This window comes from Eublepharis macularius, chromosome 2 (assembly GCF_028583425.1).
Source record: "Eublepharis macularius isolate TG4126 chromosome 2, MPM_Emac_v1.0, whole genome shotgun sequence".
Classification (NCBI taxonomy): domain Eukaryota; kingdom Metazoa; phylum Chordata; class Lepidosauria; order Squamata; family Eublepharidae; genus Eublepharis; species Eublepharis macularius.
Genome location: NC_072791.1, coordinates 33114696 through 33142636, shown reverse-complemented (window position 1 = coordinate 33142636; position 27941 = coordinate 33114696). Strand labels below are relative to the sequence as shown.

Sequence of the window (27941 nt, the reverse complement as noted above, 5' to 3'; positions counted from 1 at the left end):
CGGTTTTGGGCCCGGTACTTTTCAATATTTTTATCAATGATCTGGATGAAGGAGTGGAAGGGCTGCTCATTAAATTTGCTGATGATACCAGATTGGGAGCGGTAGCAAACACCCAAGAAGATAGAATTAAAATTCAACAAGACCTGAATACTCTGGAGAAGTGGGCAGCTGTGAATAGGATGCAATTCAACAAAGACAAGTGCACAGTATTACATCTGGGCCACAAAAATGAGAAGCACAAATACTGGATGGAGGATACACTTCTGGGCAGTAGTGTATGTGAAAGGGATCTTGGGGTAAGAGTGGACTGTAAACTGAATATGAGCAGTCAGTGTGATGCTGTGGCAAAAAAGGCTAATTCAATCCTGGGTTGTATCAAAGGGGCCATAGCATCAAAATCGCAGGAGGTCATAGTCCCTCTCTATACTGCCTTGGTCAGGCCACACCTGGAGTATTGTGTGCAGTTCTGGAGGCCTCGCTTCAAAAAGGATGTGGACAAAATCGAGAGGGTGCAGAGGAGAGCGACAAGAATGATCAGGGGTCTGGAGACTGAGCCCTACGAGGAAAGGCTGAGGGCCTTGGGAATGTTTAGTTTGGAGGAGGTTGAGGGGGGACATGATTGCTCTCTTTAAATATTTGAAAGGCTGTCATTTGGAGGAAGGCAAAGAGCTGTTCCAGTTGGCAGCAGAGGGTAGGACGTGAAGCAATGGGCTAAAACTACATGCACAAAGGTACCGGCTGGATATCAGGAAAAACTTTTTCACGGTCAGAGTAGTTCAAAAGTGGAATCAGCTGCCTAGGGAGGTGGTGAGCTCCCCCTCACTGGCAGTTTTCAAGAAGAGGCTGGATGAATACTTGTCAGAGATGCTTTAGGCTGATCCTGCACTGGGCAGGGGGTTGGACTAGATGGTCTGTATGGCCCCTTCCAACTCTATGATTCTATGATTCACAGAAAGCTGTCATTAGGAAGCTCTGTTGCTGCTGTGGCAGTAGCTGCAGTAATACTGTGGCTTCCATAGGCAAGAGCTGCCATGTGGAAAAGGTCGTACACACATGCCTGCTTAAGCATGACAGGGTTTCATTTACTGATATCACCGGGCGAGGGAAAAACTACTAGATAGTATCTGGGTCCAACAGGGTCCAGGATGGCAAGAAATAAAGCCCAACAGTGAGATCCAACCCCCCCCCCCCTGCCATTTGGATATTCCCATCCCCTCCTGGAATGGAATGCAATTCTGCTCCACCAGCACAGCAGGGATTCATACCAATCATTTTTCATACAGAAGGCCTAACACTGTTAAACTCTCACATCCAAATACAAAGTTATGCTACATGTGGCCTGTCTCACATTGTGGCCTGTCTCACATTGTTCCTCCCACCCCTTAAAGTAACAATTTAATTGAAATAATGATTCCACAGTAACTCTGAAGCTATAAAGTCAAAGCCGGGAAGGAAGAGGGGGGAAATTCCCAACATCATGGACCTCAAGGGGCACTTAGACGAGCAACATAACAAACAATGTGTGCATGAAGATTTATTCTCTCAGTTAATTAACAAAAAGCCATTAATCACCATGCCTTTTTGTAACTGACTAAAAAAGCTTGTGCTACACCTTTTATAGCTTGGGGGTGATGAGGGCATCACTGAAATTTTTATCTTTACATTCATTCAAAAGTACACTATACTTTTATGTTGAACTGCATATACTTTTTAAAAACCTATGTATCTGGATTCATTATGTTTTCACCCCATCCTCATTCTCCTCTAGGAATCTTGACATGTTTGGAAAAGGGGACTCAGACAAAAGCTCCCAAGTTTCCAAAAGAATCCAATCTCCAGGAGCAGCACAACTCTTAGCAGAAAGGAATGTTGTAGCAGATTTACACTGGCTGAAATCTCCTTTTTAGAGGAAATACATTAAGACTGCTCTAATATGCATTACTAGCTATACACACACTGGGATTACACAGTAGGCAATCTACAAGACCATGCACACCTTATTGCTCCATGACAATTGGTCAAATGAAAAGCAATACTCATTTTTTTTAATGAAGTGACTATGGGAAGTGGGAATGCTTATGTTTTGCATCACACTACAGTTCTGAGACAAATTTGCTCCGTGATACTCAACCTACATTGGGGAGTGGTGAACGGTCACTCACCAAGGACAGGAGAAGCTCCTTGAGATTTCTAGCATTCATTAAAAAATAAACAAAAACAAAGATAATATCCCTCATGATTACAAATATATATAAAGGAGTAAAAAGCAGAGTCTGTAAATTCATATGGTTCTTAAGTGGAGATATAAGTTTGTTTTATAGGACTAATCCAGATTTTCTACATAGTTCAGCACACATTCCTAAACATTTGTGACTTGGATGTTATGCTCCTATTTATTTAACTTTAAATTGCATTCGCCTTTTTGTGCTTTTGTATCATATGGCTGATTCATGTTCAACTTGAGACATGGGTCAAAGGAAACGTGCATGTTTATATATATATACCCAGACATCTCTAGGATAGGTAAGAAATCCCCATCTCTGCCTTTATTATCAAAATGGTACAATACTGTGGTTTAAAAAGTGGTCTGGCATCCACACAAGGCTATTCTTGCTTCAGGGAATATTTTTTCCTGGGGTCAAATAGGCAGCAGAGAGACAAATGGCCCAGCCATAATTAAGCCTCGACTTGCCTCCATTCGTGCTTTGTAGAAATCCACATCATGCAGTTTCTCTTTACATCGGACCAGCTCCATCTCAAGTCTCTCAACTCTATTCGATTTTTCTCTTAAGGAATCCACTTCATCTCTGTAGGCCCGAGCAGAACGGGCATCTGCCATGAGGTTAATGTTCTGAGTAAAATAAAGCAGCACAGCAAAATTTTTAATATGCTCTACTGATGAAGGGCGTTCATGGATGGAAGCAAGGGCATGAATGAGAAACAATCCTGTCATGAAGCGGGGAGACACACACCAGTGAGGCGGCAAAGTAACTGTCAGACTGAACAATCATTCAGCCCCTGAAAAGCATGTCCTATCCAGCAATCAATGCTAAATGGGTGACAATGCTGAGCTAATTACGCAGCCAATGGCTGCTTAAAAATAACAGAGTAATGATAAGCTCTAGATAACTCTGTTCTGATCAGATTTTGGAGCTCTGGGAAACAAAGGCTTCCACATGGCCTGCAAATTCAAGAGCCACCAGATTTAAAGTCCACATGTGATACTTTGCTAGTGCAGGGGAGGGGCTGTGGGGGACAAAACAAATACTTAGCATGAACAGGCCCCATGTCCAACCCCTGACATGTTCATTTAAAAGGGTCTCAGGAAGCAGGTGTCAGTAAAGATCTTTGTCTGTCTGAGTCTCTGGAGACCCACTGCCATTTATAGTAGACAGTACTCAGTAGGATTGCCAGGTCTCCCTGGCAACCAAAAGGAGATCAGGAGGGCGCAGGGGGGCAAGTACTTACTTTCGTTCATGTGAGCCTCCATGCCCTGCCACAACAAGGTTACTTCTGAAGTGATATTATTGATTAACACTATACTGTGAGCCAATTCTTAAGGAATTGGCCCTGGCACAAAGTGCATGCATGTTCTCACCCGTATACAACAACATCACTCTCAGAAGTGACATCATCACAGCGGGACGTAGAGGTGTGCACATCTGTTTGTCATGGGCAGCTTGAGGGTACAACTGAGAGTTGGCCCATCACTGGCAGGCACCTAGTAATCCTGGTACTCAGCTAGAGGGACTAACGGTCCATGCCCATGTTCCTCAGGAGCTGCTGTGGACACATCCTGGGAGAGGACGCATCGCTGATGCTGTGACATCACTCCAGAACCACCTGTGATGTTCTAGGAATTCCCCAATTTCTATGGTAAATACCATAGAGATTGGGTCAATTCCTAGAGTGGGGTGGGTGGGTGAGACCACTTTGGGGTGATTATGCCAAGTTATATCACAGCCTATTTTTGTCCCTGAAGGGGTAGGAGTTCACATGCCATGGGAGGGCACCAGGCAACCCTACTTCAGAAGCTTGTTAATAAATAATGTTTGCTGGTTCTGATTTTAACTATTCCTGCAGAATCATTTAAGCTCCTGAGTAAGGCTTAAGAATCCTTAACAACTGGTTCCATTTTTTAGATGACAACTAAAAATAAACTATGCCAATGTGTTTCTTTACATTATTCAGAACTTTTGGAAGTTTCCAATGAGAGAATTTAATAATTTAGGCATCTTAAATAATGACCAGCATCTGTTGGCAAGCATCTGAGTTACACAAAACTATTCAGCAGGTTTTATCACTGTTTGTTTCCCCACTGACTAACTTAAATGCTTACACATCCATGTATCCATAACGTCGGTCCAAAAAGATTAAAAAACAGTCAAGATCTCACCTCTTGCTTTATTTTCTGAAGTTCCAAGACTAGCTGATCTACTTCATGTCTTGTGTCAACAAGCTGCTCTGATTTCTCTTCCCTGCGGATATCATAAAGCAGGTTTGTTAGAAATGATGCTACCAGCCCCTGAAGCTATTAATGCTTTATGAGCACATTAGAAAGATACATATCTAGACTTAGATGAGAAACATGGCAAGACTCAGATCTCCTTGTTGCTAATTTAGTAAGATAAGCAGATACCATGTACCCACAAAAAGCCACCTAGTTCCAATCTCATAAAAAGCTGTACCTTTCATAACACACATTCCTGTCCACTGTCTACAGTGATCAACAAAAACATACACGGAAAGCCACAAAACCACGTGCAAAGCAACATTAAAAGTAAACCAAAATGGCAGAAAGCCAGGGGCAGGGGGAAGAGAATCAAGATAGAAATCTATGAAGGCTGTCAGGAAAAGAGGCATGGTAAAACATAATCCCACTGATGTGATATCCTCATGTTTGTTTTCTGAGAAGGCATGCTGGGAAACAGCTGGACAATACAGAGGACAAAGACAGGCTTCTTCATAACACATGAATTTTTTACCATTTCTGATGGGGTGGGGAAACGTAAATGATGGTGTTACAAGCAGGGATGGTGTGATGTGTTTACAAGTTCAGGCAAGATGTGCGGGAAGGCCTGAGAGAATCTATGTCTGTGTGAATTAGATGAAAGTTCATTCTGTTACAGAAGATCTGTGAAGAATATTAGTCTGTGTGACTAGGTCTGTGAATGTATGTCTTTGAAATCACTGTGCTTAAGAACTGGTCAGGTAAGTGATGGCAGCGGGCAGAGGCTGGGAGAGAGGATCCCCTGTCCCCACTGGCGGAACGGGACCCCTATATGCTGACCTTTCTGTCAAACTTCCATCTATAACAAGACTTCCTATATTACATGTTAAACCCAAGAGGTCTAAGGTGAAAGCCTTTAGTGGCAGCAAAAACCTCTTGAGGGAGTCAAGGAGGTAGCAATAGAAAGGTCACACAAACACAAAGGAGAAGGTGTTCTCGAGGTAAAAGTCTGGGTATAGTAGAGAACATCTCAAACTCTGCTTGAGTGCAAAAAGAGAGTTGAGTGAGTCTAGAGCCCTCCGCAGGTATAAGTTTAAGGTAAAGTAAGGAGCTGAATTAAAGGTCTGAAGGAAAGGTTTTAAAGGCTTTTAAAAACAAGGTAAATCATTAAATGATGGTATCAAACTAAGCAATCCATTACAGATGGTGTTTCGGTAAACAGTCGTATATTAAGCAAAGAATGTCTTAGGGCAGAACGACTCATAAGTGGAGAAAAGCTTCCCCACCACTCATCTATTGCAGACCTATATTTGACCATTCCCTGGTGCGTCTCATCTGCCTTTCTCTGACCTATTACATTTTAAATCCACCCTTTCTCAGGAAGATGTACATAGCAAAAGAATTCCACATTTTTGTTCATCTTCCTTTAAAGGAAGTACCCAGTTTTGTAACATATCTGAATGTGGGGCCATTAGTAAACGTCGGAGCACCGAAACTAAATGCTGTGTTTCATGTATGAACTCCCACATTTTAAAGGACATGAAGAGATAATAGTTCTGTAGCAATACCAGGGGTTTGATATCTGTACTTACAGCTCCTGCCTGATCCTTCTTAGTTTAGCTTTTGTGTCTGCAAGCTCGACAGACAGATGTTGTTTGTCCTCATTGGAGAGGCGGCTGACCACATTTGGGGGAGAGGCTGGGCTGGATGTTTTTAGTGGACTTGGAGGCCGTTGGGACTGCAGATAATCTCTCTCCTGAGTGAGATCTACAATTAGCTGGAAACAAACCAACAAAACCACCCAAATCAAGTGGCATGAGTGAAGGATATTTCTCATAGTTGCATTTGTGAACAGCTCTTAAGCTGCAAAAGCAAGCAAGATACAGATAGACAGACAAGATTGATTCAGGGACAGAAAATTTTACTGAGACATGCACATATATCAAGTTTGTGACAGAGTAACGAAAAGCTCAGTAACTCCAACAATACACAATCTATTATCTCATCTCTTAGACTTTTCCCAGATTTTGTCACAAACAGAAGTCCTCCTCCAGACACCCACTTAGATTGAGAAGAAAAAAGCTTGATTAGTGGCTCCTACTAGTTACTAGTGGCTCCTTTAGCAGACAACTTACACACATCCTCCTCCTACACATTGCCCAAACAAAAATTGTAGCTTTGAGTCCCCATTGGGAAGAAACAGGTAAACAATCAAATAATCCCCTGGAGAAAAAAGGATTGGTCCCTTATATGTGTGCAAATACCTGACAGGGGTGACTACAGAGGGGTACTGAAATCCCTCTCTTTTTCCTCAAATCAATCAATCAATAAATGCATAAATAAATAAATAAATAAATATTTTTCTCCCAGCTGGGAACCCTTCTAGCATCAAACTTTTGTGCAGGGGGACAGGGAGCCACAGGGAGGGAAGGAACACTGCAACGAGTGGGGAATATTCAGCACCCCCATGTTCCCTTCTCTCCTAAAATCAGGGCCTTTAATGCATGATTGTAGGCAAACCTATTGGCCTGCTTCTGTAAAAAAAGTCATTTGGCACAAGAAGGAAGGGTAGTAGAAAAACAAGTGGCTTCAGTTCTGTTTTAAAGAAGATGAGCTGAGAAGAAAGGGGAAGGTTTTTCCAGTTTCTGAAGCAAAACCCAAAGATTCTTGAACCACAGGACTGCAGACACGTACTGGAGGTGAAGGGGGGAACACCAAGCTAGAGCAGGTCTGGACAGAAGGAAGCGCTTCTGGATTGGATTGTTGAAGACCACAGATAAAAGAACATTTTGGAATGTGCTTCCACGTAAAAATATCTCTGACTGCAATGCAGTAACGGATCAGAGAGAAGTTTAACAAAGCTAATCTGCTAAGTACAGGAAGCTTTTTACATGATGGAGACTTCCAGAGCATGATCTTCCAGCTGCAATCTGAAACGTTACACCCTGGAATTTTGTCAAATTTAGTTTATCACTTGATTCTGTACAACATGCACAATATCTAAAATATGATGAGTAAAGTAAAACTTATTTTGTATTTATTAAAACATTTATACCCCATCTTTCCCCACGGCTCAAGGTGACTTCCAATATAGAACTGAAACAGGAAATCCCAACTTCTGCTTACTAAAAGCTTTAAAAATACAACCGAATCAATTAATATCTCTGCCACAGTTTTTACTAGGAAGCCATGCTTAAGTTATGCAACATTCTACAATGTCATGTAGGCAACCATGTAGTAATACTGTCAAAATATGTCATATGTTAATTTAATTTAAGATGAGGGGAGAGGGAAAGATGAAGCCCTAAATTTTCACATAGCCATTGACTTACCAATGTTAGATAGAGTAAATCATTAGAGCAAACAGCAGTAAAGTTCATTATGATCTTTAAAAGCAAACTGTCATTAGAAAAAATTAAGCAACATTATCCATACCTCAGTGCATTCATCCCTCTCATCAATTAGCCTCTTAAGGTGGAAAACCATATTTCTGGAGAGAGATTCTAGCTCTTCCGGGGCCATATCTGGCAGCTCCAGCCATTGCAAGTCAAATACATTTTCCTGATTATGTGTCACCTGAAATTAAGTACAAAAACAAAAACAAAAAACCTTAGAAGTTTAAACAGTATTAATTTTCTAGTGGTCATTTTCAGACAATTCTTGGAAATAACAAACAAAAAATTCTTTTTGCTGTGCATTGGCTTTGTTTGAAACTGCATCCTGCAATTCCTTTCCCTTCTATAGCCCAACAGTTGATAGAGATATCCCACCAAGCTTAATGGGACTTACATCCTGGCAAATATGCCCAGGATTGTAGGCTAAATTAAGTGCATAATAAGAAAATTGTAATGCTCTATATTACCTAATATAAGGTTTTATACTATTGAGTACTTTGCCCACCCATCTTCCTTTACTGAATTTGAAAACTGTGTTTACACACACAAGAGTTTAACTCTGGTGGGTGCTTGGTCAGTTACATTTAAAAGAAAGCTCTACCAATCATAATTAAATTCCACCTTTCCTCCAAGCAACTCAGAATGGTGTGCGTGGTTCTCCTTTCAATTTTTTATCTTTCTCATACCTGTGAGGTCAATTAGACTGAGACAGTGTAACTGTCCTGAGGTAAAACACAAAGTTTCTGGATCTGAATCTGTTCCTAGTCCGACACTATAACTGCTACATTACACTAATACTGAGACTCCAGTGATGACAGATAAGGCCCTTTTCACACAGTTAAATCATTTGGCTGCTGGTTGCTAGTGAAGTTTTTGTGTCATTTCAGACACAATGTTTGGGTGCCAGTTGTGAATAGATTTTTTAAAACATTTTAGACAAAGCCGTTTGCATCTCATGTGCAATATGGGGTTAAGCCATTTTTTAAAACTGTTTATCCCATTTTCAGTTTTTCCATGTGCTTCCCATTCACTGTGAGGTACTGTTTGAAATGCCCATACCACTTCTGACAGCCCTACCTTTTTTATTTTCCTGCCCAATTCCAGCCCACTCTTTTTTTAGAATCTATATAGATTAGCGTGATGGCATAGTGAAAATAGCTCCACCTCAATGGAAGGGGTTAGAGACTTACTTTAAAAAGAAAATGAAAGCTGGGAATTCAGAGGACCTGCTACACCTATTGTTACACAACACCATAGTGATATTTTTATGCTTTTTTATTGAAAAAGTCTTGGTGGCCGGAATGGAGGGCAGCCACTTCACATGCCAGAAAAAATGGTGCTGTTTGAAATGGCTACAGTGATTCACATATGGTTCGTAAACAATGCTGTTTGAAACTACTGCCACACATCACATTACATGGCTGGGGCAGCAATGGATAACAAATGGGTTAAAATGGAAATGGGAAATAGACCTAAGTCAGAGATTCTACCCTGCCGTTTTGAAAAAAACAGGTAAGAAGGCAGGGAAAATAAAGAAAAAAGATGGAAAAGGAACTTGAAAAATATTAATGGCTTGAAAATAATGGGGAAGTGAGAGGACACTTCCTCCAGACATATCAGATGAGATTATATATCTTGTCTACCTGTATCTGAATACTGAGATTCCCCTCAGAGAAAGCATAACTGACCAGCTGAACCTCCTTAATCCTCAGTTATAATTCTGGTGATTAGGATTTGCTGTCTGCAACCAAAGAGTAATCTAATGGAGGCTCAAATTCTATTTACTGTTATAGTATAATGGGGATTAATGGAGGCCCTTCACAAAATGGGTGATGAAAAAGTGTATCATTCCTGGTTGTCATAATGATCTCACATAATATTCATGACACTGTCTGGAATAATGTCCAGGGAATAAATTTACACTGTAATAAAATCAATATATTCAACTGTCCTTGATGCCTAGTGCCTCTTGGTCTAACTACTTTAGTCCGCCTTGCGATGACACCTTATCTCTGTCTAAAATGTGGAGACATTGCCTTTTGCAGGAGCGGTGCTGAACTGGACCTTCCAGAAGTCTAGTTATGGGGCATACCCTTCTTCAAGGGTTTCTCCCACCAGGACAGGTGAAGGACAAAACTAATACTGGCGACTAGGGAGGGTGGGGGAGGTGGTATTTACCGAGTTCAATCTTTACATGCCTGTTCCTGGCTAGCAGATGATGGCATCATTTCCGGAAGTGATGTCATCACGCTGGCCATGGGAGCGCGCCTGCACTTGGCCTGTGGCTAGCATGATGATGTCACTTCTGTGCGCTGCCTGGGAATGCATGCTTCACTCGTTTGCTCAGGTTGCCTGTTGGTGGCAGACCATCACCAGGTGGGTTGCCTCCTCCTGCTGATTGCCAGGAGGTTGCCTGCCACTGGTGGGTACCTGGCAAGCCTACTAGCAAATAGGAACAAAGCCCCAAGAATCCTGAATTTGACTTTGGAAGCCATCTATACCAGTGGCTATCACTTTTTCCTGAGGTAGTGAGTTAATTATGTAGTGAGTCTGGAAAGAAGGAAGGAAATAAAGAAAGAAAGAAAGAAATCTAGTTGCTATATAGTTGTTCTTTCTTTATATTTATTTCTGTGCCAACAAATAAGTTCCCATGGTGGCATACAATACAATTAAAAATCGCAATTCATAAAATCATTGTCATAAAATATTTTTAAAAACATGAAGAAAACCTGAAAGTAACAATAAAACCATAAAATTGGGGGGCTGATTCCTGTTTGCGGGCACTCATTTGTCCATTTTTGCTTAATACAGATGCAACTAGCAAAATATTCCTGAATCCTGACTATATTATAATCCTTACAGAGCCTCAGTGAGAAAGGTGGGCTAAAAATAAAGCAAACAACCGTTTGGTTCAAATGCCCCTTTGCAAATGTATAAAGATACAATCAATAACCCCATCACTAAACATTCCACAAGAGCATGAAAGAAAATGATTGTGGAGTTGATTCTCCTACCTCTTGAATGTGTGAAACAATCCCAGACTGAGTTTCAATATCTAACTGCTTTATCCTTTCAATGAATTCTTCTTTTCTTTCACACTATGAACAACAACAACAAATGATCACCACCACTATAATTATAGCATTTTCTCAAATAAAAGAATTCTGACCTAAAATTTTAATTTATTAATAAGTAACATCAAAAATAACTGCTGGATATAAGTTTGCTAGTGAGACCTAGAAGTCCCATGTCTTCTAACTGGCAAAAAGTGAGATAGTGGACAGGGACAGGGTGTGAAAACCTTTCATTCATGACATTTCCGCATTACCTTCTGCAAGTCATTTATTTGTTCTAGTTGTTATGAATGAAAACTACTGATTTTCAGTGGAGCTGCATTTTATTACATGGGATCCATCCCACAAGCTTTGTTCCATCTGTGCAGGTTTCTCAGTTACATTTTTCATTTTTGCTTCATTTTTACAATTTCTATTTTTTATTTCCTGCAGTAAATTAAGGTGCAGTTCATACACCTAATGAACAAAGGGGCTTTTTAATTTTTTTTAAAGATTTCTTTTTAAAAAATCCTGCTTCTAAGCCTACTAAACTGAAATATAATTAAAACTTATCAACAAAATGAGGAACTACACAAAACAGCTACAATCCTATTATATAAAAGGCAAGCTGTATTAATGACAAATCACTTCTTATCCTGGTGCACCTCCAGAGGGTGCTGCTGTGAGGGAAGCCCAGGCCGGGATCAGGCGTGGAGCAGAAGGCAATGCCCACCCACCCCCTTCACCTGGCCGGGATCAGGCACAGAGCAGGTGGTAATGCCCACCCCCCACCTCACTCAGCCAGGATCAGGCATGGAGCAGGTGGCAATGCCCCCCCCCGCAGGAGGGCAGGAACAAGTGCAGAGGAAGAGGCAATGCCCGCCTGCTCGCCCTCTCCTTTCTAGAGCTTGTTGTACTTTTCCCCCACAACGGGCTCTGTTACTAGTCAGCAATATATACTGACAAGTTAGTACTGTAAAACATTCCCCCAAATCAATCCAGAGGCAAAGAAGGGAGGGGATCATCCAGTAAACACACAACAGCTATATCTCTCACAAACATACATAAAACCAACCAAAGCATGAATGAATAAATCTTAAATCTGGGTGAACAAACTTGAGTTTTAATCTGGTACCTAAAAGTAAGCTGGTTAGGTAAACATCTGATAACAGCTGGGTGGAGAGAGCACTACAGTGCAGGGGCCATTAGAGAAAAGGCACTTTTTTGTTACCTCTAACCTTGCCTCTGAAACTATGAGCACAAGGAAAAGTCTTGTAGAGAGCCCTAACTTGGCAGGCAGGTTGAAGTTGAAAGGGCAGTGGCCCTTTCAATACCCCAATTCCATTTCATTCACCCATAGAGGGGCTTTCCTGCCTAAATGTCTTCTGTGTCCAATTCAAGTTGTGCAACATTTGCTTCAATCAACATATCTGCATTCAAAATTGCTTAATTCTATTAAAAGCAATGAGGTTATAATGAATTTCCAGAAGACTGGTTTAACTGGTTTGAGGATCACAATCAGAAGTATGGCTACCGATTTCAAAGCTGGTGAAGGGAAATGCAATAGGGCATACCACAAATAAGGCTAGTCTTGTGTTATAAACACAACAATTAGCAAGTACCCAAAGTGACACAGCTGTATAAAGAGTTACCCTGATATAATTGACTTGACAGAGCCAAGCAGGATTCAGTGTTCTAAAGCATGTCAAGAACATTAGTCAGACACCATAGAAAGAAGGTCAAATCATAAGTGCCGACTGGCTGGTAATGCTTTAGTTGTTTATTACGCCACCCTAAAGTGGCATGCCAGACACAAAGCTTTGGTGAATGGAACAGTGATTCTTTTCTCTGGTTAATTGCCATGTATTTGGAGAATTTACAACATGAATATCTATCCACTAAGGAACGATGGAATAAAAATTCTTTGGAGTAGACAGGGTTAGGTACTGGATTTCCCCCCTTTTTATTTGTGTTAAAGCGATAGGTGTTTTAAGAACACAAAAGGATAGCTCTGGAAGAGGATTACTGCATTAAGCACTTCAGATTGCCTTATTTTAACTATAGGCATCAAGCCTACTAATGCAACACACTATCGAAGCAGGGGGACAGGTTAAGACAATCTCTCCCAGAGTAAAATCTATTTCGTCTGTTAATCTCTCTTGTTCCACATACCTGGTGCACAGGTTCACACATGTCAACAGGGAACAAGAGAGATGAAAATACCAGACTTGCTAGCCTTTTTGTGGACATGATCCACGGCATGGTCCTTCCATTCACACACATATTTTTGCTTTTCCACTCTTCCCAAATCTGTGAGGAGTGAGAAATGCAAAGAACTTATCCACACTGTTGCTGTATAAACACACTCAGCTACCATCTCCCTTCGATGTTTTTCTGACAAACCCCGCAAGTCTTATTGCTCCTTACAGTCGAGCAAAACATACAAAAGTCTCATGAACTAGAGCTCACTTTGTTGGGGTAATCATGAAACACAGAGGGATACTGGGAAAGGAACTGTACGCATGGCCTTTGTGAAATAATGCTATTCAGAGACCTCTGGTACCATTTGCTCTCTGGCACCTTCTTTAGATTACCTGAGGACATGACAGCAAATGCTTGGGAGTGGTAGGACTACATTGTTACACAGACACTGCCAAGGACAGGAGCAGACTCTTGAGTTTTGATATGCCTACCACACCTCTTGGACGTTCTCCAGTTCTCCGACTCTGGAGCAGAAGACACTCAAGAATAAAAGGCGCAGCATCTCTGCAAAACTCCCTACCATTATAGATACAGGGTTGAGCAATGATCTACTATAAATCTTGTATCAGTACCACTGATCTCCAATTTAGGAAGGACTTCTAAGAAGATACTCAGAGGTGTGGGCATCCCTCCACATTCTCTCCCACAACCGCTAGGAAGAGACGAGGCCAGAATCACAACTTGCTCAATCTCCAAAGTATTCGAGGAATTGATGTGGCAGTCCAGTCGCTCTCCCAAGCCTGGACAAATAAGCATCTTTTAAGTCTCATCCTTTGAAATGTGAAGCTTCAGGAGGAAATTGGGAAGGGGAGCTACATAAGGAAACTTCTGTGCTCTGATGTGCTGCTCTTCTTCTGTTCCTCCTTAATGTCTTAAAAGTCAGCTCACTTTCTTAGCAAAGTCTCGATCAACTTAGAATTGGAGTCTGTCTTCTCTAACTGGTGCTGTATGCCCATGATCAAAGAATGGCTAGTTCTACTGATGGTGCATTATCATCATGCTGTTAATTAATTCGCTTTCTGGTTTATACATTTCAAAGTGAGAACCATGTTAGTCTATTACAGCAAAAATGATAAAGCCTGCCTAACAGGATCAGTCATAAACTTTTGTGAGCTGGAATGTCAGATGCACAAAGTCTTATCCTTGGTTGGCACAGAAAAATTGCTGGTATTACTGAGGATGCACCACCAGAAATAATTACCACCAGAGTAAATTTGTCTGAACATTGGTTCTGTTGGATGAATTTTACTTTTAGGCAATGCCCAAGACCCCTGACCTGGATAGCCCAGGAAAGCCTGATCTCATCAGATCTCAGAAGCTAAGCAGGGTTGGCCTTGGTTGGTAATTGGATGGGAGACCTCAGGGTTGCAGAGCCAGACAATGGCAAACTACCTCTGTTAGTCTCTTGCCATGAAAGTCCCACCAAGGGTTTCCATAAGTCAGTGATAACTTCACAGCCCTCTCCATCACCAATGTGTAAGAGCTATGTATATGCTACTGCCGATTGCCTGACGTCTAGGACAAAGACAGAATAAGGTCTTCAGATTCAGGCAGCTATTATCAATACATCCGTTCCATGAACAGCTGCTGTTAACTGTAGTTTAATTAGTAAACTAGTAGCAGACTTACCTGTACAGCACAACCCAATACCAGCAGCAGCAGCTTTTTAATTTCATCCATACTTTTACCTAAGAGACAAAAATTGATCCCAAATATAGATTATTATTATGAAGATTTTTTTTTAAAAAAGAGCAACAATTTCTAAACTAGAACTCAGAAGCAAAGCACTTTTCAAGAGGTGGTGTATCCTTTAGACTATTTACAGCATCATTTGACATAGTGTTTTGCTTATATTTTTGAGAATTTCAAATTGTGTTTAAACATCTCAGCTCTCATACTTGCTAAGAAACTTTCCCCACATCTGAGTGCATTAAAAAACTTAGAAAACCAAATAGCAAAAGTAGCAGACGCAGCCAGTTTACACACAGTAGCAAAATATGTTTTGCTATTACGTGAACCAGATGGGTATGTGTGTGTTTTGACCTCTTGCAGCCAGTGAAAGAATTGCTTCTGTTTTTGTGGGAAGCCATCATTTGCCATTATATCTGAACCAGCAAACAACATTTTGCATTTTTCTTGCATACCAGGATAAAGCTGTAGTTCAAAATCCAGGTTTGCAGGATTAGTGCAAAATGCTGGTTTGGATACAGAAGCAAATTATGGACATAAACTGTTTTGCTGCATGTAGTGGGCGAAAGGCATGTGAAAGACCAAAGCTGTCTCAGACTCATTCACATAACAGCAATCCACTGTCTTCTGTTATGACTCAACCATGCCACAATTTGCACTTGACGGGGGAGGGGGGGAGACTTATAATTTCTTATGTGGTTGATGTACATTAGCACAAAGTTACGTTGTGCCAGTGAGTAGCTGTTCTGGGACATCACAATGTGTCTTTATCTGCTTTAGCATTAAAAACAGTGCTTCAGCTCCTCTTTGGGATCAATTAAAATCACTGCCGATTCTCTGCGCATTGTCTGCATGCTGGGAAAAAACCTACAAAGATGGCTCAATTGCCTTGATCATCTACACCAGTGAGGCTGCATGCATGCATCACTGGATACTACCGTAGCAATAACTCATAACTGGATTTTCCAGCACAGTGGAGCCAGTTCCAATGCAAATGATTATTACAGCACGATGACTGCACAATAGCCAATGATGTGGATGCAGCCCACATGCCCCCTGAAGAGGAAATCTACAAATCTTGAGGACATTCAGAATTTTTTGGCAAATGGTATTCTAGATTTTAGGCAGTTCTTCCTTCTCGCTTACAATGGCTTCCAACAGCCAGAAAGAGTATAATTATTTTCACTCTACTGTAGGGGAAAAATTCCAGATGCTAGATTTCTCCATGAGGCCTTAAAAGACAGGAAAGAGAAAATCAGGAGTTGGCTGCTGGCCATCCAGGACACTGAATGAACACCTAAAATCTACGTATTGTATGTTTTTGTCATAAACATTACTTGCTAATCTGGCCTTGTATGTAGTGCTATTTTTGCATTCCAATTTTTTTTTACTTGGGAAGCCTTGATGATAACGTTGAATACTTTGTGGCCGGTAGGGGGATTGATTAATGGTGAAGAGCCACTGACCTTCACGAAATGGCTAGACTTTCTAAAAGGAGCCCTGTGCAGACGTTACCATGAATGCATAAGGGAGACAAAAGCAACGCTGTGTGTGCACTGCCCCCAACTTTAGCTGAACTCAAACAGAGAGTTTATGCACATAAGAGGCATGCCCACCTTGCTCTTTGGGTGATCAGAACAGGCTTTCCAATTTTGGAGAGATCTGATGGCATGGAGGTCATCCCCTTGCTGTGTCAATGTATGTCGCTCCCACCTCACAGCTCCAAGTATTCATCATGGTATCATATATGACAATATTAAGCTTCCATAAACTGAACTGCCCTACTGATCACCCAGCTCTGCACTGTCGAATCCAGGGGTTCCTAACTTTTACAAACTAGTGGGCACATAGAATGGTGGGTGCAACCACAAAATGGCTGCCATCGGTGGCAGAGCTATGCACACACCCAGAGGAACTCTAAGTGCACGGGAGAAGAGCACTAATTTTAAAAATACATTGAGAAAGAGGAATGAGAGACAGAATAGAACTGACACTGTGCCGAAACAACATTATTTTAATCTGCACAGCCAATCAGATCTCCCATGGCCGAAGCCATGCTAGGCAAGAGCTCCACTTGGCTCCACTCACTTTCTGAAAACATTTGACAGGGACCAGTAAAGTTGTTGACAGGCACCATAGCACCCGTACTGGGGAACATCTGGTCTACTCTGACTCCAGCTCTCAAGGTTGTACACCTGAGTCTTTAAAAGGAGATGGCAGGGAACTTAACTTAGGACCTTCCATGCAGAGTAATGTGCAAAAGGTTACTTTCAAAAACAGGTTACACCGAAGCAACAGTGACTAGCCCATCACCACTCAGTGAGTTTCAGGTCTCAGCAGTAACAGGGATCCAGGGTTTCTCCATCCCTTTCCTACAATTCTTCCTCTGCCCTCCCTGAGCCCAGCTGCAAAGCTCTTGTTCATTACAAAGCACTAGTTTATATGTGCTGTAACAGACGCAAGTCAGGGAAAGTGGAGAGAGAAGGGGAGCTGAAACAAAGAAACAGACAGGTACCTCTATCAGTTCCACCCTCAAATTCCGCACTTTTCAGCACAATTTGAACTCAGTTACGGGCAATGCCAGAACGTGACTCGTGCAAATGATGCATATTCAAGATAAAGCCACTTCCTCGTTTAAACATACACAAAACTAAAACACAGCCAGCATTCCAAAATGCCGAAGTCCCACAGCTTAGCATATGAAAGCAATTTTCACTCTGAAATACTTTGGGTCTCAAAATGAATTTAAACTACTGCTTAATTCATGCACAAAAGTAGTCATCTAACTGTGAACAAGACAGATAATATGCTTAAGTGCTTTCCTGGGTCAGAGCCAAAATACTGGGACCCCCTTCACATTACCAAGTCTGCATTACACAGAAACAGCTCCTTATTCCTGTCACAATTGTCCATTTGCTCTCCCTTAAAAGATTGCCCAGAGTCTATATTAACACATCTCTAAGTTTGCCAACAACAAGTCTGACGATGAAAGATTTACAAGCTCAATGAGTTTATGTCCAGGTACTGCTGCTGTGGGCGCTGGCAGGGGAAACAGGACTCTATTGGAGCCCTGCCTGATCTTTCATGTGCCAGAAACTTTACTTGTGTGGAAATAGATCGTGCTCCAGATCTCTAGGTCCTTTACTTGAGAAAATATAGGAAATATTGTGCTAGTAATGTCGACTCAATTGCCTTGTAAGAAGCTCAGGCAGTGACTCAGGGTAAGGCACGGTGCGTTATATGCAGAAGTTTCCAAGTTCAATCCTGGCACCTCCAGTTAAAAGCCTGCAAGCAGCAGGTGTCAGCAAAGATCTTTACCTGCCCCAGATCCTGCAATGCTATTGCCAATCATAGTGGACAATCTTGAACCAAATGGACCAATGTCCTGGCCCAGTATGAGGGAGTTTTGTATGTTTTTAGAAAAACTTCTTTCTGCCTTCTAATATTCTAGTCAATAAGTGCAATGGCACTAAAATGACAGGCACTCAAAACTTTGCATTTAGATTTTTACTGCTATGCATTAAGCTTACAATGCCCCTGCCGTGTAAAACCTCCTGCTTTGGCAGCTTCCATCCCATAACAACATTCCTGGCTTTATTTGCCAATATTTGAACAATTGCCCATTCATATTGTAGGGGAAATGGAAAGACCACACACAAGTTGCCTTATGTACTGGAACCACTGGAGCTTGGGTGGTGGACAGACGTATGTAACAACAACAAAAACAACCTGCTTTGAGTCAGGACCCACAGGTTGGGGAAAGCTCTAAGGCAGCAAGAGAAGTCCTAGAGTGACACCACATCTCCAAATTTCTGGGAATTTCCCCAACCTTGAGTTGGCAACCCTAGCCACAAGCAAAATGCCCCTCAAAATTTTGTTCCTTCAGGGTAGGGGGGCAGCAGGAAGGGCAGAGGTGAGAAAAAGTCACGTTCCACGGGAAGAAATCCTTCCATCTGCAGAAATGCTCTATTTGATCCAAGCCAACAATTCAAGATGACATCTGCAAGTAGGGTGACCCCTGCTATGCAAGCCTGTCCAGGACTGGCTGTTGCAGATTAAAATGAAGAGCATGTGTGGCAGCGGGCACAGCAGCACCTTCCTTTAGCAATACGTAAGGAGTTGGGAAGCCAACTTAGTGGGATGCATCTTGCCAAGTTGGACCACAGCTGTCTGACAGGGGCAATGGAGACAATCACAAAAGGGCTGCTATGGGGTGCTGGGGCCAGTCACAAAATATTTGGATGTTGCAAGCCAAGCATCCTCCTTTGGCTTGCCAGCTTCCTCAGGAGGATGCTCTGTCCTTTCTGCTGTCGCTCAGCTGGACTAGGTGGTAGGAGAAAAATGAGGGGATGAGAGTTATGATCACGAACATTCCAATCCTCTGACATCAATTCTGCTGTGACCAGGAGTGACATCACTGCATCACCCACAGCCCTTTAACCTTTTGCTGCAGCACTCTGTTTTATGTTGGTGTGTATGTGGGGATGTTATGGTCTGTGGCTACAACAATAAACCTATCAGTCACTCTAGCTTTTTAGAAAAATTGGATAGAAAAATGCAAAAACTAATGAACATGAATTAATCTTTACATCCAAAAAGTGATGTTGACACTCTATATCTACCACGAAAAATTGGTGGAAGAGGACTGTTACAAGTACATCAGGTAGTGGAAGAAGAAAAGAGAGGCCTGAATGATTATATTAGTAGAAGTACATAAAAATTACTTCACGCTGTGAAAACAGAGAACATATTAAAAACAACCAAAACAAAGGCTGAATACAAGAAGAAACAGTTTGAGAATAGATTAAATGGCTGGAAGAGCAAACCCTTAAATGGGCAACATCTAAAAAATATTGAAGGAAAAAGTACAACAGCCTTAACTTGGGCATGGTTGAAGATGGGTACAATCAAGAAACTGAAGGTCTGATCTTCACAGCACAAAAACAAGCATTTCAAACTAATGTTATGGAAGTCAAAATTCAGAAAATCAGTGAAAATCCAAAATGCTGACTTTGCCAGGAAAAAGATGAAATTGTGTCCCACCTTATCTCTGAATGCAGCAAAATTGCACAGACTGACTACAAAATTAGACATGACAGAGTTGCAAAGCTGATTCATTGGTCATTGTGCAAAAAGTATAACTTGCCAGTATCAAAGAATTCATGGGAACATGGAAAGGGTGCTAGAAAATGAACAAATTAAGATCTTGTGGGATTTCAGAATTCAAACTGATCGGCACCTTGAACATAATACACCAGACATTACAGTTGTGGAAAATCAAAATGTCTGGATAATCGACACTACAATTCCTGGGGATGCCAGAGTCGAAGAAAAAGAACAAGAAAAAATGATTAATTATAGAGATCTGGCAATAGAAACCACCCGACTATGGAAGAAGAATGCAACAGTAGTCCCCATTGGCATCGGGGCACTTGGAACCATCTTGAAAAACTTTGCAATTCATATGGAAAAACTGCAGCTTTCTGACATAACACCTACAGAACTGCAAAAGATGGCACTACTTGGAACAGCGTACATATTAAGCCGATTCGATACTTAGGTCTCCAGCGGAAACCTGTATCAGCTTAGCAAGGCCAATCAATAATAATATGTGACCTCTGCTTATTGTTGATAGTATTTCGGATACTTTGAATAATGATGGGGAGGAGGAGGAGGAGGAGGATCTGTTCGACACCTTGAATACAATACACCAGACATAACAGTTGTGGAAAATTGAAAAGTTTGGATAATAGATACTGCAATTCCGGGGGATTCCAGAGTCGAAGAAAAAGAACAAGAAAAAATGAATATAGAGATCTGGCAACAGAAACCACCCAACTATGGATGAAGAATACAACAGTAGTCCCCATTGTTATTGGAGCACTGGGAAATATTTTGAAAAATTTTGCAACTTGTATGGAAAAATTGCAGCTTTCTGACATAACATCTACAGAACTGCAAAAGGCAGCGTTACTTGGAACAGCCTACATATTACACAGATACCTGGCTGATACTTAGGTCTCTGGTAGAAATTTGAATCAGCTTAGTAAGGCCAATCAATGATAACATGTGATCTTTATTATTGATTGTGTTGTGTGTAATTCAAGTAGTAGTAGTAGTAGTAGTAGTAGTAGTAGTAGTAGTAGTAGTAGTAGTAGTAGTAGTAATATAGGTTGCTAACTGCAAGCATACCTGCTAAAGCAACCACCCAGCCACTTCCTTTTATGTTAAATGATAAAATACCTCAAGGGAAATCTCCATCTTTATTCTACCCAAGCATGATGTAGCTTAAGCCACTAACCTGATTGCATGTGCCTAGACAGAAAGCAGGGTATGAACATACACATCTTTCATAGAAATGAAACAGATAGGATTCACTGTACAGTTGGGGAAAATTGAAAAAAAATTCTTGAACATATGCCAACACTCAGAGGTAGCATGAATCTCACTCCTTTATCTAAAAATCCATGCAGTTTTTGAGGAGGGTTAAGTGGTAAATCATTATCTGATTGAGGAGGGTTGCCAAGTGTCCAGTTTTCACCCAGACAGCCCGGTATTTGGGGGGACTGTCTGGGGAAAATGTTCCCCAAATACCAGACACTTGGCTCCTCCCCTGCCCTCCTGCTTTGTCTTCCTGGCCCAGCCTGGCCACTCAGCCTCCTGCAGCTGCGTAGTGTCACTGACATCCTGGGAAAGTGGCCAACTAGCCCAAGTGCCCAGCTTCCTGCACAGTGCCAACGTAAGTGGCTAGTAAGTTCAGGAACCTGGCCAGCCTCCTGCAGTTGGGTGGCATCACCCAGGAGAGGCAAGTCAGCTCAGATACTCAAAAGTGGGTCGACACGATGACATCACTTCCTTTAGTGTTGTCATTGCTCCAAATGAGAGCTTGTGCATGCAAATGTTAAAAAAACTCTGAAAGATCAGTACTATTCTGGACCCCATCTGGTAATCCTATCAATAGGACACCTTACCACGCTTTGCTATGCAAGCCTATGATGCTACCCACAGGAAAAGCAAATGGAAATTGATTATAGTAAACAAAGTTGTTTAATTACTAATGAACTTGGGGCTAAAATTCAGCATGGAAATAAATCACTGCTGAAAAAGTTGGCCAGAGAACCGGGAAAGAGCTGTTTTCACTGCTTTTTATGTGTGGGTGTCCCTGATTCTACTCTCAACACTCATCCTATGCTCCTTTTAAACATAAAGTTAAGAATGTCTCCATAAACAAATCCCTTTTAAAGAGAGTTTCCAAAAGCAAACAGAGAGTCCAAATAATGCTGGTATTTTATGGGATGGTTTGGTGCAGTAACTTGCATATTATTTGGGTCCAGTGCACCTCAAAGGTCAACTAGATTTCCAGCATACGAGCTTTCTGAGTCAAAGCTCCTTTCTTCAGATACATTTAGAAGTGGAAGTGCAATTATTTATATCTAAGGCACCAGTAATTCAATCTCCAGAGCAATCCCCTGCAGAGTTAACTCCAGTCATCTTCAACTGCTGTAACTTCGAGTAGAATTGCCCTGTCAAGGAGTTTTGTTACCTCCCCACCATTTCCCATTTCAAGAAAACAAGGCTTTATAAATCTCCGTAAATGGCATTATTTTCTTTACTGTATTTCTTATTGCCCACTTTTCAAGAACAAGTTATCCATGCACCAAAAGGTGAAATTGTGCTCTTTGTAGCACACAAAAAGACAAACAATCTATATGAAGACAAGAACTACATATTAAAGCAATACAAATCACTTCAAATCGAGTTCTCTGGTATACAAAAACCAGCAATGAGTGATTTTAAGCCTAGCATTCACAGCAGAGAAGACTAGTGCAATATGATTATAGCTCTAATTGACGCAAAAATCCTATGCTCTTCCTCACTTCCCTTTGAATGACAGATGCAAAAGTGACAGACTATACAAAGAAATTGTTATTAGGCATTACCAGGGGTAATAGCAGACAAGCAAAAAAATGCACCAAATGTGTAATTAAATTCATGGCAGCTCTTCAAAAGACATCTTCTACTCCTGCCAAATGGTGGGGAAGCTGAAAAGTGTATCAAGTGTGGTCTCGCATTACTTTATCCCAAAGCGGAACCAGGTGTTCTAAATCAAGAGTCACTACACAAACATTATAACCTTACCCAACATACTTGCCACAACCATAATATCTGAGACACAGATTCATATTTTCAATCCACAGTGCAGAAATGTATCAGGAAACTAGGTCTTCTTTTTTGATTCATGGTTGTGTGTCAAACACAAGATTAATCGAAAAGGCACACATATACGCAAAAATTAGGAATAGGGTGAGTTTTCACACAAAACAGGGCTTTAATTTGTACCTCTTACAATCGTAACACACCATATAGCCTAATCAACAACCACTTATGACTCCTTTGATAAGATGTGTGCGTGAATATGTATTTCATCCAACAGTTATTGTGTTCTGGTAAAACTCAGGGCCTAGTTCACCCATGCAGGAGAATGCTGTGGCAATGAGGTACCACTATGTATAACTTACTCTGGAGTGGTAAAATAGATTGCAGGTGGTAGATTCTGGCTTTTAAAGGCTTTTTTTTTAAAAAAACCAAGAAACTTCCATTCAAATAAAAAACTAGTACAAGGAGAGAGAAGGTTCTGCTCCCTATCTTTGTTAGCTGTGCTGCTATTTCATTTACAGGGAACTTTGAAGATGGGGACTTTTTCACGTGTGATCCTCCAATGATTGTCTGCTTGCAGGCTAAAGTAGCTCTGCTCATCATTCTAAAGCCTGAGTGTCTTACAGCCAAAAATAGAGAACAACTCACCAAGGGGACAAAATCCAATCAATTCGTATGTAAACTTTTATAAAGTGCAATAGTGCCAAAGTGCTGATATCAATATGATAATAAATATGTTATATACAAACAATATAGAATAGCATATCCTGATAAATTTACAATCTCATATGCTAGTATAAATAGACAAATTCATTTCAAAATCTAGCACAATCAATGTCTTCATTTAATAATACACACAAATAGTTGTCAGACGGCCAAATAGTCCAAACTGTTGGACATAAATATCTTTCTAAAGGCACAATTCCAGATCCTATAGACATTGCCTAGTAAAATCTTTTTCTTTTGCAGGTGAGTAGAGACCAGAAGTTTATGGGAAGGCTCCGTCCATCTCCGTTAAGTATGGTAAGCTTATTACCATACTTCGGGACCGCCTCTCCCCATATGTTCCCCAGAGGTTGCTTCGATCAGCTAATAAGCAGTTGCTGATGGTCCCTGGCCCCAGGGAGGTCTGTCTGGCCTCTACCAGAGCCAGGGCCTTTTCAGTCCTGGCTCCGACCTGGTGGAACTCTCTGTCTGAGGAGACTAGGGCCCGGTGGAATTTGTTATCTTTCTGCCGGGCCTGCAAGATGGAGATGTTCCGCCAGGCATTTGGTGGGGGCTAGGCTGTCCTCTTGCCAGCCATACCACTGAAGACCGTCCACCACCCATGAAGGAGTTCATAAAGTGTGACACATACTTATATCCACCATCTGAGAAATTTTATTGCACATGGATAATGTTTTTAAATGTTTATAATGTTTTTATTGTTTTAAATTGTATGTCATAAATTGTATGTTGTTATACCACCCTGAGCCCATCAGACGGGGAGGGCAGTCTAGAAATGTAATAAATAAATAAATAAATAAAATTAATTTCCTGGATGTTTTTTCTTCACAGGTGGGAACAACATAACAGGGCACAAACCCCGATGACCCGACAAGTGGAAATGTTAAACAGGACCACAATCTAGATGTGGAGAAAAGATTTAAGGAAGCTGATCTGAAGATATAGCCCCAACAGATGGTTCTCTATCACACTAAAGTTCCAGGACAGCGTTAGTAATATAAGAATACTGTAGTAAGTACATATAAAAATATATTTTATAAAAATATGGATCCATATTATGCATCTCTATTTTTTATTAGCAGCAGTAATCAGTCCACAGATTAACATACCAATATACTCTACTTAATTAAGGTCACTTAAGGGTTTTGTATATGCTTATAACAGAATAATACTGCAGTGCTTGATTTATTATGCCTTTATAGCAAATATCCAGATTAATGGGATTGAATTGCATCCTTTTCATCGTAATAAATCAAACCAGGTTACTTCCTTGCATGCTTTTATAAAACTTGGCTGTGTACTCTGGAAAACACATCGCTTGGTCAATACACTGCATAGCACTTCAAGTGTCTAAGAATCTTGAATTTTTATTTTTTGCATACCTCTGAATGTAACTGCATCAACAATTTAATGTATTTGGGTGTGATTAAACATGGTTAAAATATTCTGTGCATCACACATCTTATCTATGATCTTACCCTTATGGTAAGAATGGAAATAAACAAAAGAAAACAGAAGAATGTACAGGAAACGAGTAAATGACGAAGAACATGCTTTTGAACCAGAGAGCCATACAATGAAACGGAGACAGATTTTAAACAGTTAACACCACTGACTCCTGAACAATTCATAAACTGCCATCATTATGCTCATTCACTCAACATTGCACACATTGATTTCAGTGTGCACAGGAGGAGAGCAATAATGAGAACACTGGCCCTGCATTCATGCCTAAATGCAGCTTCCAGGTCATAAATGTGGCATGTACATGCAGAGTCAGGAATGCTGCTTTATAACACATGCTGCACCACAGGGACTGGAGCCCACATATGTATGTATGCACAATGCTCATGATCTGTATGTAGAAGACACTGTGCTCACATTCTGGTGCCTGCGCACAGGAGGGACAGGAGAAGCACACTTATTCCCATCCCTATGCAAGTAGAAACCAAAACATCTAGTATCAAGTGAGCACTGCTTGTGTTTCACAGTCCATGCCTTAAAACAATGTAAACACTAATCCACAATTTAATTTCCTTTTTGGCACTTTTGGTTACAAACATGTTTCTGTGTCAGGTCATCCTTGGATTAATGCTCACTGCAAAACCAGATACAAATCCAACCTTTTGTGTTTGTATGCCAAGAAAGCTGATAAGATTTGATGACAGAGAAGACTGAGGCTAACAGCCTTCTAGTTTGCACCATATGCCAATCGTAGATTGGACTTTTACCCTTAACATCTGAGACCAGCTCTAGTGCAATGGATACTGTGCATTGTTGCGATTTCCACTGCTGATATGCTTGCTCCACAGTCTGAGATGGTGACACAATTCTGGTAATTAAATGATAATTGCGCAGATTAAGAGCGAGATCCGTCAGGCTGCCTGATTCAGGCAAGACCCTCTGAAGACAAAGACCCCATCTTCAGAAAAAAGCAACCGAACAAACATGTGGCAGGCATGTTTCCTACAGATTTGCATTTATTCCCCTAGACTTCGCTTACATGGGGAAAAAAGATAAATTTGCTATGATTTCAGATCTGATGCCTCATCCCAAAATGCAATTTTGAGGGGAAGCTTTGTTCTTTACTAGTGAGAAGTGAATGGGATACATATGGGTGAGGAAAAACTCCCACCATGAACCAACTGCAGAAAAAGTAGCATACTTCTTTTACAGGGAAACAAAGTGTTTTAAGCAAGAATCTAAACAATCAGATATATGAAACACAAAATGCAAGGACACACATACATGTTTTCTTATGTTTCTATATGCAGTGTCTGATTTTGAGAAAAAAGGCAAAACTGCAGAAATCAGAACCTCCCCGAAATTCTCTTCTAGGATCCTTAAGAATTTCATCTAGCAGCTTTGCTACTGAAAACAATGGCCCTTCATTAGAATTAGAATGACTGATCACCATTCAGAATTTGAAGTTTCACAACAGGCAAACTATGTTTAGATTAGGTAGTGTATGAATGGTCCGCAAAGCGACATTTTATGCATATGCATTATTTACGTCTTTGTTTTTTCTTCACAGTAACTCAATCAATGCATATATGCAGCCCCCACAAAGTTCTCCATCCACTTTATGCATTTGACGATGGAATCTGCTTGCCTACAAAGTCATAGGCCACAACAAAAACTTAGTCCTTAAAGCCCTACAGAGCTCTTGGTCTTTCAAGTTTGAACTAACAAGGCTCAGAGAAGGTGGTCACTCTGTGAAACTTAACACAATGGCATTTTCCTTCTTTCCCAAGAATTCCAAGGCAGCCACTGTCACACTAGGTCACCGAGCCATTAAAGCAGGGGATTTGCAGAGAAGCCGTCTGCTCCCTACAGAGCCTTTATGTCTTGAGGGAATAAAATCTGGGCTTGGGAAGCCTCTCTACAGTGTTGGACCAGAGACCCCCCACATTCGCACAGGAAACTGATAGCAAGAAGCAGATGGTGGGATTGTGAAGGGAGGCAGGGAAAGAGATTAGAGCACCCCCCCCCCCAGAAATGAAATGGGGAGGTAAAAAAAGATGAATATAGTCGGAAACAAGAATTATAATGGTTCAAAGGCAAGACATTTAATTCTTCCTATCACCATTCCAGCAGGATGGAAATGCAGTAGAGGATATAAGAAGCCAATATAGATGAACAGAGAGCTCAGTGATGAGCTAAGTAGGAAAAAAGAGATGTTCAAGATATGGAGGGAAGAAAATTCATATGAAGAAGAGTATCTAGGAGTAACTAGGCACTGTAAGGCAGCCGTCAGAGGCCAAAGCTCAGAATGAGCTGAGATTAGCCAGGGGGCCCGCCACAACAAAAGATGTTATTCAGATACATGAGGAGCAAACGGAAGGTGAAGGGGGTTTCTCCATTTTCACCAATTGCTGAGCGAAAATTGAGAAACTCTGACGGAGCACAGAGAGAAGGCAGAAAGGCTCAATACCTACTTTTCCTTCTGAAGGAGAAAACAGGCCCACCTAGAGAGGGCAGTAGGCAAAGAATTGCTTTGCGGCTGCTGGCTGTGACAGGCAGATAAGTTGTGGGGAATCACCGTGCTGCACTGGATGCGTATAAATCCCCTGGGCCACATGAAGTGCAGCTGAGAGTGCTTAAAGAACTTTCAAAAGAGCTTGTAGACCCTTTGCGGATCATTTTCCAGGCCTCTTGGAGGACAGGTGATGTGTGGGAAGACTGGAGGAGGGAAAATGTCATAACATG

The 27941-nt window shown here is 41.2% G+C and overlaps 1 protein-coding gene across 2 annotated transcripts in view; it reads right to left on the bottom strand.

Moving 5' to 3' along the window:
* CCDC88C (coiled-coil domain containing 88C) overlaps positions 1-27941 on the bottom strand; it is a 146555-nt gene that overhangs the window by 47731 nt on the left and 70883 nt on the right. For both annotated transcript variants that reach the window (XM_054970923.1, XM_054970924.1), the window contains exons 5-10: positions 14790-14848; positions 10860-10943; positions 7886-8026; positions 6043-6227; positions 4397-4478; positions 2693-2851 (exon numbers count right to left, since the gene is read on the bottom strand). In XM_054970923.1, the coding sequence (XP_054826898.1) occupies positions 2693-2851; positions 4397-4478; positions 6043-6227; positions 7886-8026; positions 10860-10943; positions 14790-14848 (710 nt within the window). The remainder of the gene's footprint in view (positions 1-2692; positions 2852-4396; positions 4479-6042; positions 6228-7885; positions 8027-10859; positions 10944-14789; positions 14849-27941) is intronic.